The sequence below is a fragment of the Poecile atricapillus genome, chromosome 1 (assembly GCF_030490865.1).
Source record: "Poecile atricapillus isolate bPoeAtr1 chromosome 1, bPoeAtr1.hap1, whole genome shotgun sequence".
Lineage (NCBI taxonomy): Eukaryota > Metazoa > Chordata > Aves > Passeriformes > Paridae > Poecile > Poecile atricapillus.
This window is the reverse complement of record NC_081249.1, coordinates 23989845-24004828: the sequence shown is the minus strand read 5'-3', so window position 1 is coordinate 24004828 and position 14984 is coordinate 23989845. Positions and strand designations below refer to the sequence as shown.

The 14984-nt window shown below is 38.4% G+C and overlaps 1 protein-coding gene across 1 annotated transcript in view; it reads right to left on the bottom strand.

Moving 5' to 3' along the window:
* The window catches only part of MYO16 (myosin XVI), a 286365-nt gene that overhangs the window by 18086 nt on the left and 253295 nt on the right, over window positions 1–14984 (bottom strand). Inside the window, exon 33 of the mRNA XM_058859396.1 lies at window positions 2484–2642. Coding sequence (XP_058715379.1) covers window positions 2484–2642 — 159 coding nt within the window. The remainder of the gene's footprint in view (window positions 1–2483; window positions 2643–14984) is intronic.

Genomic DNA, 14984 nt, shown 5'->3' with positions numbered 1-14984 from the left:
ACAGCACCATAGCAGATCTGAAGGATGGGATGAGGAAGCAAAGGCAGAAGCAGAAGCACAGGGAGTCCACGATGGGCATTATTAAGCACCTCATGCACCAGAATCACAGACACCATGGTAGCTCTGTGTATTGGGTCTAGCAGAGCTGCAGATGGTTTCTCCTGCAGCATAGCATAGCGTTGTGCTTGCAGTGGGTTACCCTGGATGGATGCCAGGTGCACACCCAAGCAGCTCCATCATCCCCCCTCCTCAGCTGGACCGAGGGGACAAAACATTACAAAAGGCTTGTGGGTCGAGGTAAGGACAGGAGAGTTCACTCAATAGTTACTGTCATGGAAAAACAGACTCAGCATGGGGAAATAAACTGAATTTATTTATTACCAATCAAAATCAGAGTAGGAAAATGAGAATTACAACAAAGCTTAGGATCACTTAAAAACCCTCTATCCTCCTTTTAGTTTCCCCCTTTATACCTGTGCTTTCTGACAACTTTTTAACTAGGGACAACAGTTTTTAAATTTTCTTTGTTCTTCTGAATAAAGCTCATGTAAAGCATTCATAAATATGGATCATTTTCTACACCATCTGGACTTCTTGTGAGCACACAGACAGTGAAGAGGGAAAATCCCTTGTCAGAAGCTCAGGAACCAGATCAAATCTGAGAGATTCCAGCATTTCAGTACTTTGCTGCTTGCTGCAAAGAGAATCTGACCCTGTTCTCTCAGTAGTTGGAACTATGTGTTGTTTTGAGGTGGGATTATCACTTTTTGAAGTTGGGAAATGATATATTAGGCATGTACAGGGGAAAGGTGTGACATCCAAGGTCTCTAGTAACCTCGTAAATTATATGTCAGTTACCACTATTGCTTTCTTATCTACATTAAATTCTCTGTACTCCAACTACAAATTCTCCTTTTGGAAGATCACATGTTTTTGGTCAAATGAAACTTTTGAAAAAACATTCCCTGTAAAAAATCCCAGTTTTTGTGAATGTAAAACAAACCCCTTTTTTCAAATAAATTCCTGAACTAATAATTTATTTACATAGATTCAATTTGGATACATCTCAAATAAAGTAATAAAAAATTATCCAAATTTTAATGTGAAGTACATTCTAAAAGCAGATGCTATTTATTTAATTTAAATAAAAGGTAGAATGTAAATTACTTTTCAAATTTCTAGACCACCAGAAATGAATAAAAATACTTTCTTAGGCCAAGCAACAAGTTCTGAAAAATATATTGATTTTGTACTATGTTAATACACTTTAGGATTGACTGCCCAGGACAGCCTTGAGCTAAGAATCAGATTATCAATGATTTTCTGTTTATTTCTGTAAAAAGCACTTTGATAATTGAGCTTATCAAATAAGTAAAGTTTCCATGTACAGCAACAGCACCTTGTCACAGAGATGGCAAACAGAGGTTTGGTAGAGTTTGGAAAGACAAATGGAGTAGTTGATTATGCACTAAGAGCTTTCCTTTACGTACACCTAAGTAAATATTAGGATACCACAGTTGTGCATTGAGTAAGACCTTGTTTAATTCAGTCCAAGGTTGGAAGCATCAGTTTAGCTGGGCCAGGGGCAGAATTACAAGAACCTAATCAGGGGTTCAGTCTGGAGAACAAACTACACCATCTGGATTGGGCTTTCCTGCAACTATTCTCAAGTTACCAAAGGTAGGTTGAATTTGGTTTTTTTGTTGTTTGTTTTTGGCAAAATTAAGTTTGCTTTACATTATTGCTGCAATTATATGTGTCACTGTTTTGGGTGATGTAGGATGACCACTTTTAGCATTGCAATGTAAAAGGTTATTTCAGGCTTTCTGATTACTTTGTGTATTTGGCAAAAAGCTCTTTCTTTCAGCCTATGAAATCTCTAAGCATGGAAAACTTGTGGTGAAGTCACTGATAGCACAGAGCTGTAGAAAGGTGCTACTCCTATCAAAAACAAAGTAAAGAAGAAGAGCAGTTATATTTATTGTACAAAATGAAAAAGCAACTTCTATTAAAAATCTGAACTCAGAGAAATGCTATTTCCTTAGGATTAATTCTTTTAGAACCTTGAAGGATATTCTGTCACTGATCTTGTAACATTTTTGTTGCAATGATAAACAGTATTTCATTCGCTAATAAGGTACCTACTGCTAAGGGAGATCCTGATTTTCTATTTTCTGTCCCATTTCTATTGATTACAGGATCAGAATCTCAAATCTCAGTCCTCCCCTCCATACCTTAGGCTGCTTATAGACTTGGAGCTGAAGTAATTACAAATTCCTCAACAGAGGCTGTTTTATTTTCCTCACATTCAACTTCTATTGGAGATGGGCTTATCAGTTCACACATAGAAAGTTAAGCCAGTTCTAGAAACAGCTATTTCACAACTCAGAAGATTCCAGCCTGACTATATCTTACAAAGCTCATTCAAGGAAACACTTCAGCAATTTTGTGTTAAAAGAGTTTTGGGATTAAAAACTACTTACCATTTGATACTGAATTTCCATTTTCAGCAGTCACAGAGCTGGACAATGGATTAGATGACTGAGTTCCATGGTTATTTGCATTTTTATCCTGTGTTTCTGATCCCGGATCTGATGTATTTGGATCTTCCCTGCTCCTCAAATTCAGATTAGTTTCAGCACCTGACAGAAACAGAAAAAATGATTGTCAGCTTCCTTTTAATTAGTGACTTTCACATGTAAGTAAATGAAAACTAAACTAACACAGAGAGACCAAGTTGCTTTACTAGATTAATCAAATTAATCCCTAAATTCACAAGTTTGGTGATAAATGTGAAAGATTGAAAGGTTTAAATCAGTGATTTTTTGAAGGCTTTATATTTTTTTGGTTTTTTGTTTTTTTTTTTGGTTACTGCTCCACTTGAAGCTTTTTAAAAGTTCAGGGGACTGAAAGACATTACAAAACTTCATTTGTATTGTTTATTTCACACAAATATGAGTGGATATAGTTCACCAAGTGTTTGTATTGTCTCTGTTTTAGATTCTATTTCACATGAGCTTACATAGCAGTGTCATCATTACAATGCCTTTCATCACTGCACTAAAGCATACTAGCAACAGATACAGTAGAATCTTATCCTTTTCTTTTACCACCTACCACAAGAAACAAACTGGCTTTTGAGATTAAACCATAGTAGCAATATTCCTCCCAGCAGATCCTCCCTGTGGCCACTGTTTATCAGCCTCAGGGATCTCCAGCCATCAGTTGTCATTTTCTATGAAGTGCCAGGTTTTCATGTCAGAGCCTTTTAGTTAAATTTCTTCAAGACATCAAGAGGAGACCTGATCCTGTAGGAGTTCCAAAGCTTTTTATAATCCACACGCATTTGTTCAAAGAGAAGGGCAAAACAAAGCCCTTGTCTTCTTCCCCCTCTGACTGATGGCACACCCAGGAAAAGCAGAACAGCTCACAGCAAAGCGCCTGCAGCTTCCTCTGAGCCTGCCTGGCTGTGTCATCCCAGTGCTCCACAAGAAACAGGGCTCAAGGCATCGGCTGTGCCCGAGTGCTGCTCCCCACTGGAGTTCAGGGGCCAGGGACACGTTCAGAGCTGGGAGACAGGAGGGATGGGGACAGTAGGAGGGACCCCACTGCAATACCTGTATCCCTGTGTCCCCACTCCACTCCAGTGTGACAAGGCTGATGAAATGCTGCGCTGGCAAGGTTATGCATTTTTTTAAGGATATATCTCTTTTTTCTGTGAAGGCTTTCTTTGTTGGTTGGTGGGGTTTGTTTGTTTGTTTGCTTGTTTTTGTTTTGCATTTTTGGGGGTTTTTTGTACATGTTGAACATATAAAGCATATCCTTTCCTTGTCATGGTTAAGCTTGATTAATAGAAGACAAAGCTGAATTTGGTGGTTTCTCCTTTTCAGTCTTCCTAACTCTTCCCACTTCCTCCACATCAGCCTGAGCTGCAGGGCTGGTGTATTATGGCTGATCCTGGTGCAGAGGTCCTCCTGTAACATTCTAAAATGAAAATTTTCCTCCTATGACAGCTCTGAAAGAGCTATACCTTGATTTTGGTTGTCATAATGACAGCAAGAACCAATGGAGGTCAAAAGACTAGCTACTAAAACCAGCATTACAGCATTCATCTATACTTCCAATAACATCCTCAGCTTTCCTGAAGATATTATATATTCTTGTAAATACCAAACACATGGAAATTTTTCAAGGGTAAGGAAAAACATTTTTTTCACCAGGTAATAGATACTTAACCTGAAGATTTTCTAGCCTAATGTTGACTCCTCTGTCATTCTTTCATTTTTACGCCTGAACTAAAGAAAATAGTCCATCTGATTTGGGAAGCACCAACATTAAAAACTTAATTAATTAAATGAAAACTATAAATCCATTTTGGTTACCTCAAAATATTTAATTTTCTTGAAAAGGTCTTTCCTATTTTTGTTTAGCTATTAGTTATTTAACACTGAATTGCTCTTAATATTTTCTTATCTTAAAACAAATCTGTCTTGAAAAGTGAAAAAAATTCATTTTCAAACTGTCAGATAAAACATTTCCATGTTTTTTTCATTTTTGTCCCTTCCTCCCTTGCCCTCATTCCCTGATCATTGTATTTTGCCAGATCTGACAGGATTATTTAAGTGACATTGTTTCATAAAATGGATCTTAAGGCAAATGTGCTTTGTATTGAAAAAAATTAGGCCAGTTCTACCCACAATAACTGATTCAGGAGAGGCTGAGATGGAAAGTCTGAGATGGAAAATGCATATGGTACAATTATAAGAGCATGCCTGATTTAGCTTTTGTACAAGCAAGTTGACTGCAAAATGCATCTTTGCAGCTCATTTTAAATTTGTCTGAAAAGGAAATGTCACTTTTAGATGTTAATAGTCAGTGCACTTGCCTATAGATCATAATCCACCTACATAATTATTGTGCCACTTTTTACATAAAGCTTCATGGGGAAGTGGCTGGGATCCTTATTTTTCATGATATTCGAAAGATTTATTGATTTGCCTGACGTGTAGTTCATTTGAGAATGAGCAAGTAGAAAGACTTTTTCTTCCATTGCCTTTTGAAGAAGCCTTTTGTTTCATAGGTACATTTATATCTTTTCAGGGCATTCATAACGGGCTCTTGGAAAAAAAAAAAAACCAACAAAAACCTTTTCTCCTTTGTATCTGTAGAATGAAATACTACAAAGAATTGTGGATAGCTACTATTAAGCTAGAATATCATACTAAATTGGCAGAAATAAGTAGTGGAATATATGCAGCATATATTTGGGGACAGCTATCTAGACAGAAATTTGTTATTCTATTTGCTGTATTCAATCATTTTAAGAAATGTACCCCTTTAGTTGCTGAACAGAAAACTATATAGAGAAAATATATTTTGTAGTGCCTTATTTAACTGATCTTGGGGGTGGGAAAGAACCTTATATTTTATTTCAAAACAATCTGGATTATATAAAGGTACTTGAACTAATTTCCTATATATAGGCATCTTCAGCTCCTTATTGGAGCAGATTCATGTGAGTCTATAGAACAAATTTAACTGCGTACATCAGCAAACTTCAACCAGACATCAGGAGGGTGCCCCTGAGACTGGCTCTGCCCTACACTGGACAAGCTCCCCCTGCCCCAGCCTCTGCTCACAGGACCATGCTCCAGCCCTGAACATGTACTGTATCCAGCTCTGGGCTCCTCAATACAAGACAGACAAGCTACTGGAGAGGGTCCAGTGGAGGGTCACAAAGATGTTGAGGTGTTTGGAGCATCTCTCTTGTGAGGAGAGGCTATAGGAGCTGGGCCTGTTTAGTCTAGAAGAGAGAAGAGTGAGAGGGAATCTCATCAATACACATAAGTATCTCAAAGGTGGGTGCCAAGAGGATGGTGCCAGGCTCCTTCTGGCATTGCCCAGCGACAGGACAAAGAGTAGTGGCCATAAACTAAAACACAAGAAGTTTCACCTCAGTGTGAAGAACTTTACATTGAGATTGGCAGAGCACTGAACAGGCTGCCCAGGGGGCTTGTGGAATTTCCCACTCTGGAGATACTCAAAACCCACCTGGACACCTTCCTGGGTAACCTGTTGTAGGTGAATCTGCTTTGGCAGGGGGTTGGACTGGGTGATCTCCAAAGGTCAGTTCCAACCCTGTGAATTCTGTGATTCTGTGGTTGCTGGAGTAAGCTTGCTCCAGGTTATCAGCATCTTTCTGCATTGGGAAGCATAAACTGGCCACAGTACCCAGATAATGAGGTGCTGGGTGGAGGAATGACTGACACAGCCCTGGATGCTGTTGGCTGTCTCTGCTGCCAAGACTCACTTCCAGCTCCAGTCCAGCTCCCAGGCTCCCACCACCCTTTTCCCAGGGCTGCTCCCCAGAGTAGCCTGATCCCTATAGAATTGTATGAGGTAGTACTTTTCAAGGTGCAGAACCTTGCATTTGCTTTTTCATTAAACATGCCAGAAGGCCCTGACTTTATTTTTTGTGCATCCAGAGGGCATCCCTCTCTGTCCTGCCTCCATACTATTCAAAATATCCTTGAGCATAACAAAGGTGTCTCCTGACATTTTATGATAATATTTCTATTTAAAATTCCTACTGATTCCTATTTTATCTGTCAAGTATTGGTCTGAAATGCACTTTCTCCTGTTTTCTTAGTCACGTAACACAGAAGTTTGGATTTTTCTCCACATTAATGTTGGTGCTCCTGCTGCCATCAAACCATGCAAATACAAGTATGCAGTTCTCTTTGATCCCTTATCAACTTTCTGAACTATCAGAAATATTTTGGGAAAAAGTAAAAAAACCCTTATGGTTCCTACATTTGAGTATCTTCACCAACATAATGGTGTTGTTAGCTTTTTGTTCAGACTTGTGCTCTGCTGTTCTCACTAGATGGATGGATTATTTACCAGGTTTCAATATTATTTTTTTTAAAGTAACATCATCTTCAACAGTTTTCAGCTGGTAATAAATATTATTTGAAGAGTCATCCATGCCTACATGCAAGAGACTAGCTACAGAGAGGTGTCAGCTGTAGGAGCATGGTGGAAGTTCATGATTATAAGAGGAACAAAAGCTTTAAGTAAAAATGTAGTCTGAAAAAGTGAACGGTAATTGTGTTATTATTTCAGTAAACTGACATTGCCAAAAAGATATCTCTGACTCAGTAAAGTCCTACTCTGACTAATCTTGCAGGTAATGAGGATGTATGGACTAAAAGGATGTTTGGATTGAGGGAATCATTTGCCCCTCAGCTGTAAATAGTGCTAGTACCAGTTACTAGCTGTGAGCAATCACATGTACAGTGCTTTTAATCAGAAGATGACGAAGGGTAACAGTTATTTCCTTACAAACAAGCTCCATATTCCAACAAATCCACAGCAAATTACATCAGCATTACTTGAAAAGTGCAAGAGGAACAATATGCAAAAGAGGCAGCTCATGAAACCCACAGTTGCTCATTATTAGTGCTCTTGGAAGAGACTGCATTTAAAACTCAAGATAAAGTCATAAGGCACAGGATGGACAGAATTGCACTTCTTTTGAAAAAAAATAAATTCAGAGTATGGCAATTATGGAAATGAATGTATTTGCTTTTTTTCCCCCATTTTTAAGTTACTATCTCACTTTTAAAAGAAACCAATAATATACTGAAAGTCTACATGCTAGAACTTTTTTTGTCAAAAGATTGATTTAAACTCTTTTAATTGAGCTATGACTTCCAAATATCCTATTATAAAACTTCTTTTTCTCAAACAAAAAATGTATGATCCTAAGCATCATAGTTATTTCATAAGCAGTACTTAGGCTGAACAAATGCTTTATCACTAAATTAGAAAATGAGCCAGTATTAGCTCTATTCATATGACAGATTAAAGTACAGAAATGAAACATTTTGAGACATTATTAGCTTTCTAAAGAAATCATATACTTAGCCTATTTTATAAAGTTAAAAATAAAATACAAATTGTTGACTAATACCAGCATTCAGGTGGAATCATCATAGCCTTTTTGTTCAGCAAGATATGAAAAAACATTATGTATTAAAGGCTCAGCAGTAACTCACCTGATAGAGCTGTATTTTATTTTCCTGTGAAATCCCTTGTTCTGCTCACCTTTCTTTAAATGTAGGTATATGGATATGGATACATATGTCCCTGTATGACCTTTTTCAAATACTTCTCCTTTTAACATTTACTGCTCATTTACAGTCTGAGAACTCATTAATAACAACAGAAGGCTCCTCCTTTCAGCAGGGTTTGGATCCCCTTTGTGCTTACTTTGGATGCTTTGTGCAGCCCTGCCAAAGCACCAGGGACTCATAATACAGGGCAAGTACTCTTGCTTTGTCTATCCTGGTTATTCAGATGTGATCACAACTGTTCTCTGGCCCTGAGGCAAATGGTATGAGACCCCTATCAGAACTGCTACACTTTCCTTGCCCTCCACAGCAGAGAGGAATCCAGATCATCTACTGGGAATAGTCCCTGGCTCTTTATCTGAGCCACGCACAGATCTGTCTGGAAGGGAGTCACCTGCCAGGTCCCAAACAATGCTGGGGATTGCTCTATGCACTGTGCACAGGAGTGAGCTGCCATTCCAAGGACATTCCCTGGCATTGGATCATTTTGTAAAACAGATACAGCCCTTCACTTTGACAGCACTACTTACCACAATCAAAAATCAGAGGTCAATACTAACCTATCTCAGGCAAAAAACAGGAAAAAATACAGAAGAAAGACTGTTTCAAAATCACATGGGGCTGGTGGGGCACTGAACTCTTGCACAGCTTCTACTGAAACCACATTTAAAGGTTTCATCATGACTGTATAGGGAGAGCAGATTCTCTTTAGTCCTGTTCTGGTATAAATGGGAGTCATGCATTCCTCTCAGTATGATTTGACATGACCATTCTTTTAAGGCACACGTTTCATTTCCTTAATTAAACAGAGAGCTAAGGATGAGTTTCCAGCTGAGGAAATTCAGTGTCTCAAGCTAAGCAGGATGTATCTCAGTACTAAAGATGAAACAATCCCTATATTATATATATATACTATATATAATATATATAGTATAAAATCAGACATTACTTCTTCATTCACGGAAAACATGACTTTCTATAACTAATGATCAATACACAGTTTTAGGTATCAAGATCCACAGTTATACATTCTGTATCAGCAACTATGTAAACAGGAAAACACATAAATTCTGGCAGATAAATTCATGTAGTACAGGAGGAGAAGCTTTTTGTACCTGTGCTACCATGGAATGTAAAAGCTAAATAGCTCAATTTCCTTAAACCTACAGCTGGTATCCAGCAAAATGTAAATTTCAAATCAAGCAGCTTGTCATTAAACATGTTAATAAGTGAGAACTGATGGACCCTATTAACCAGCATCTGAAAGTCAAGATGTTGCAGACAGAAGGGATTTCTGTTCTGTGCTCTCACTCTTTCTTAGAAAAGTCAGGAATACACTGAATCCTAATGGCTGACCCTGGATATTTTTTTACATTTACTGTGACAAGTGGACATCGTGAAGTGTGAGGAAAAAAAAATAAAATATATTGATTTCAGAAAATGTACAGATATTTTTTGATAAAGGGAGAGGAAGTTTAAATACGAACAGATTATTTTATTTTGGCTCAAACGTTTACCCCCGTGTTTTATTGCACCTTTTCAATTACACTTGGTGGTTCCTGTTTCGCTCTGACTTACTGTTGAGACATTCCTTATCTGTGGCATTTGCTAGCTACCCTCAGCACAGGTTGTCTTGGGTGTCCTTTTGCTGGATAAATGCATATTTCTTCAGAGTAATTCAGTTTACTCATACGATGTCACACCGTGACCCTCTGTAACATGACTGTTTACTTTGTCTGCTGAGAGCTGGAGGCAAACAGCTCTATTTTATTTGCTGAAGGAAATGGAGCAGGCTGAAAACTGTCAAGACAGGATTCCCCCAGCCTATTAGCATGTGCTGCCTGTCTCACCCTTCTAGCTGTGCTGCTGGCTGCTACTTCCATTAGAGGCAATAATTATTCATTGGTTTATTTCACCTCACAAAGCCTACCCTTACAGCAGCAATTGTCTAGGATTCCCCCCCCAACCTGTGATGCCCCTGGGATGGTAGAATTTGTACTGTCAATTCCAGCATCCTTTCTCTCTGAGCTGTGTAAGTGGAACTATCAGGTGGTGTTACAAGCTACTCCAGAAGCCACGCTCCTTCATGGAGCAGGTGAATACAGAAACAGGCCACTTATTTTGTCTGTGAAGCAGCATTTGTGGAAGCTTTGTGTGAGCACTGGAAAGCAAAGAGAAGAGATACAGGCCACGAAGAATATCAAGTGACAAAACTCACTCTTCTTGAGGAAAGAGGTCCTCTGAAGAATTTTGTGTTAGTGTGATATCAATCAGCCAAATTTCAGAGAATGAGGCTGGTAGTAAGAAGGAGGTTGTGGAAGCAGCTGCAGGAACTCCTAGGTCTGGTTCAGCCCTTAAGAGCCATCAGCTCAGTTATAATTTTATAAATCATAGCTCTGGAAAGTACACACCTAGAACAAGAAAGTTTTTTCTGCTTTCTTCTCTGATGGATTTTTGCTGGTAGAAAGCACTCTCATTTTACATTTAGTTCAGTCAATACAAGCTACAAACCTTTCCCTCTTTCCTAGAAGCAATGTTAGGGACATCCCTGGGTCAGGTAAACTCTCAGAGTTAGTGGGGGAGAGATAACGTAAGTGCTTTTTTTCCCTGTCTGGAGGACTCTGGATTGTTTCAATTAGTTTCTTTGCCAACATGAGACTAAGAATACCATTCTGAAGTGGAGAAAACAGCCTTCTCAAGCAAGGGGAAAGAATGAAGAATATCTGGAAAAGCTGCCATTTCTCCTGGCTGATAGTATCTAAGCAAGAACTTGGAACACCATTTCAGTTCAGCAAGTGAGCTAGACTCCAGTCAGTGTCTGTGTTTCAGACACTGGGGATTTAATTCATCCTATCTTCTCTAGGAACTGATTTCTGCAGGCCTTTCTGAGGTCCATAAAAAGCCACACAGGGCAGGAAGGAGGGGAGTATTGCTTGGGACAATATCCTGCTTTAGAAGAAGCATTTATTCCCTACATGTCCCCATGTTCCTCACCTTTTCAAGTCTAATATGGAAAAGAAGCAGTTGATTTTACTCTGTTAATGGTTTTATTTACTTCTAGGTGTGTTGATTGGCTGACCAAAGAGTGTACTTTTTGTATTTGTGTGTTTAAAAACCTGCTGGTGTGCTGGAAAAGGAGAAGGCAATTTGCTGAGAAAATGACAAGACACTGTCTCAACCTTCCTCCCCCTCAAGCACAGTTTCAAATACTGTAAAAATAAATAAACAAAACTACAAACAAACAAACAAACAAAAAACCCCCCAAAAAACAGATAGGTATTTGATACATCAGATAGGTATTTGAAACATCACATCAGTTCTATTTACTTCTCCTAGAATGTTTCTACAGATATTTTTCAGGATATCTCATACCAGCTCTCACAGTGACTGCAACACAGAAGTCTTGGCATAAGTGACTGCACTGAGAAGATAAATTGAGCAGATCCTGAGGAGCAATCCAAGGAATATTTTTGGTTCACCTGTACTGTAATCCTGCCCACCAAATAGGGACATCTGTTCTGGGAAACTTCTCAGACAACATTCATACTTTGTTTTCCAAGTGAGCTTTGATGAAAAAAAATTAATTTAGATATCTATTTAGCTTGTTTTTCAGTCCATTTTGAAAGAGTGATGGTCAATGATGCTGTCATTAATCTCAAAGCAAGAACATATGGCTATTGCAGATGCAGTGTGATAAACATCCATACTGTGCACAAATACAGATAATCAATGGCTAGAAATTGTCTCTAAATGCTACTAGTATGTCTGGGTTGTTCTGCAAACAGCCCCTATGGAAAGAGCTAAGAGAAATAATGAAATGTAAAATTTCAGGCCTAATTTTGCATGGTTTTTTTTTTTTCTGTTTTAAAAATTTCATCACATAAAAGTATAAAATTAGTTTTTATGCTTTTTATTTTAAAGGAGAATGAAAACTCAAGCCAAAAGAGGGCTGAACTTGAAGGCTTCTGTATTTTCCCATTCACTAGTGGTTCCAGGAAGAAGGTAGATATCCCTAACTGCTTTAAATGGTACTCCTACCTCCAGTACTCCACTTCTAAACACTTGACTACTCTCTCACAGCAGAGTGTAGCAGTGTGGAGAGAGAATAAGTGTCAGGGTACCCTCACATTTATGATCAAGTCTTTTTATCAGTCTCTTTTAATTTGTCTTCTTTCGTTCCTCCACCCAGCCCCACAAAATTCCAAAGCTGGAACTGGAACAAAATCCACACATCCAGGTCTACAGAGTTTCAGAGTTTCATGATGAACAATATGAGTCCTGCCAATAACTTTGGGTCATCACTGAAGGGCTGGAGTTTGCACAGTTCTTGGATACCTGAGCCAAGGAGTTTAGAAGTAGCTTGGCTTATTTATAAGACAGTCATACCCCTGTATTCCAACCCAACCAATGTTGAAATGACTACTCTTGAGTTCATCTAGGTCCAAAAAAAGGTCATCACATTTAATTGTTAACATTTTCGGTAAGAAGCATTTAAATGTATTTGAGGCAGACCATTTCAGTACTTTATAAACATTTTTGAAAGCCTGGACATGAAATAATATTTACTTCTGCACAGAATTTTAGAATGCTTGGTTTTCATTTCAGCCTAAAACAAACATAAATGTCACAATCATGGCATTTTCTGTGAAATGGAATTACTGTTCTCTACTGAGGTAATTCTCAAAAGATAATTTAATGCTGAGATGCATGTAAAAAAGTTAAAAACATCTGAAGAGATTTCTCAGTTAAGCTGAGAATTTAATTAGAGATCTTCTCTAAAATGTGTGTCCATATTTCATTCTTCATTATGTTTCAAATGCTGGAATTCCTGTAAAATGAAGTGACATGGCATTTACTGGCAAATACCCATATTCTTCTTTGGTATCAGGAATGTAAGTATGCTACAAATCAATTTCTTTCTCTTAGATATGGCTAATTTCTCATAATTGGTTTACAATTAATGATGTAGTGGATCCTAAACAAAAACACTTGTGGTTCTGCATTGTGAATTACAAATAAAATTATTACTATTTAAAGAAGCCCATAAAAAGAGGCCCATGTAAAGAGACGGCTTTCTGAACCATTACTGATGTTGCAACTATGATGCCACATCGGATGCTGAAGAAAAGACATTTCTATGAAAATAAGGATCCTGTAAATGTCTACCTGAATGATCCAAGTTGCAATTAAAAATGGGATATTATTAAAAAATTTGGGTTTTAAATGCACTAAGCATCACAATGTGGTGTAATTATTGTACTCAAGTATCAGACAGGATGAAGGGGACACAAAGTAAATCCAGCTCAATGTAAAGGGTACAAAACAGAGTCATTAATTTAAAAGAAATGCCTCCACTTCTTAGAAATTGATCATATAAAAGGAACAGAAAATTCAGTGCAATTGCTTTTCCTCAGCACTCCTCTTCAGCAGTGAGTTGGTATGAATATGAGAGAGCCTGCAGTGGCTCAGACCAAGGTGCCACCTAGTCTAGGATCCCTTTCCAGCCAGAGATAGTTACAGTGTAAAGTCAATGGAAATCAAAAATGCAGTGATATTTTCCTCTGTGATCCTGGGGCTGCATAGTCCCCTTCAACCTCTATTTCATTAATACAGCCTTTGTAAATGTAAGGAGGAGTGATAAAGATGTGATTTTTTTTTCAATACAAGCACTTAAAATGTAAAATAAATATGAATTTTTATGACAACAAATTTTTTTTTAACCTAAAAATTAGACTTAATTTATTCTTCTAATAATCTTTGGGTTAAAATTATTTATGGTAGTCACACACAAAGCCTCTTTCACATGTTGTAATAGATAACCAAAGCAAATGCCATATTAACGTGGTTTTAGGCTGTAACAGCAAACAGTGAAGTCAACCAGAAATTGAAATGTTTTAGTGAAAAAAAAAAATCATAACAGAAACCCATAACAGTCTTCAGCAGTAAAATATACTAGTTTACAGGCATTCTGAAATGGAAAATTATTCTTGGTACATTGTGTTTATCCAGAAGCCACAAGACTTTTCTGCGATACATTATCCAGATAGTGACAGATTTATAGATCAGGAGAAGACTGCAGATTAAGGTGGTATCTTTCAGGCTGCACAGTCCATAGATATTCCGGGAATCTAGTGTACTTTCTCTAGACTCTTCTAACCTTTTTCTGCTGCAACAACAGAAACAATTATTTCCTCTGAAAAATCACCCAGCATGGGCTGAATGGCAACTGTATCACCAGCAGTTCTGTCAACTCCTGTGTATTTTTTTGTATAGGGCATCTGTGGCTAACCAAGAAAGAGTGTTTTTGTAATGAGTTACACTGAACTCTTACTAGCAGTGCTTCCTCCCACTTTTCTGCACCTACAGCAAGAGACTAAGATTGAGAGTTGCAAGTAGACTGTAGTGAAAATGTAAGTTTGCCAATGACTCTAAACTAGGAAGAGCTGTTGACTCCCTTGAGGGCAGAGAGGCCATGCAGAGAGATGGACAATCAACAATTCTATGAAGTTTAGCAAGTGTTGTATTCTGCACCTGGGATGGAGCAATCCTGGATGCATGCACAGACTGGGGAATGAGATGCTGGAAAGGAGCACCACAGAAAGAGACTTGGGATTCCTGGTCGATGTCAGGGCAAGTTGAACATGAGACAGCAGTTCCTGGCAGCCAGGAGGGTCAACCCTGTCCTGGGGGGGCATCAGGCACAGCATGGCCAGTGGGCAAGGGAGGGGATTGTGAGGAAAAGGTTTCTCACCCAGAGGGTGGTTGAACACTGGAGCAGGCTCCCAAGGGAAGTGGTCACAGCACCAAGCTTGCTTCACTTTGAGTGTTTGGACAACGGTCTCAGGCACA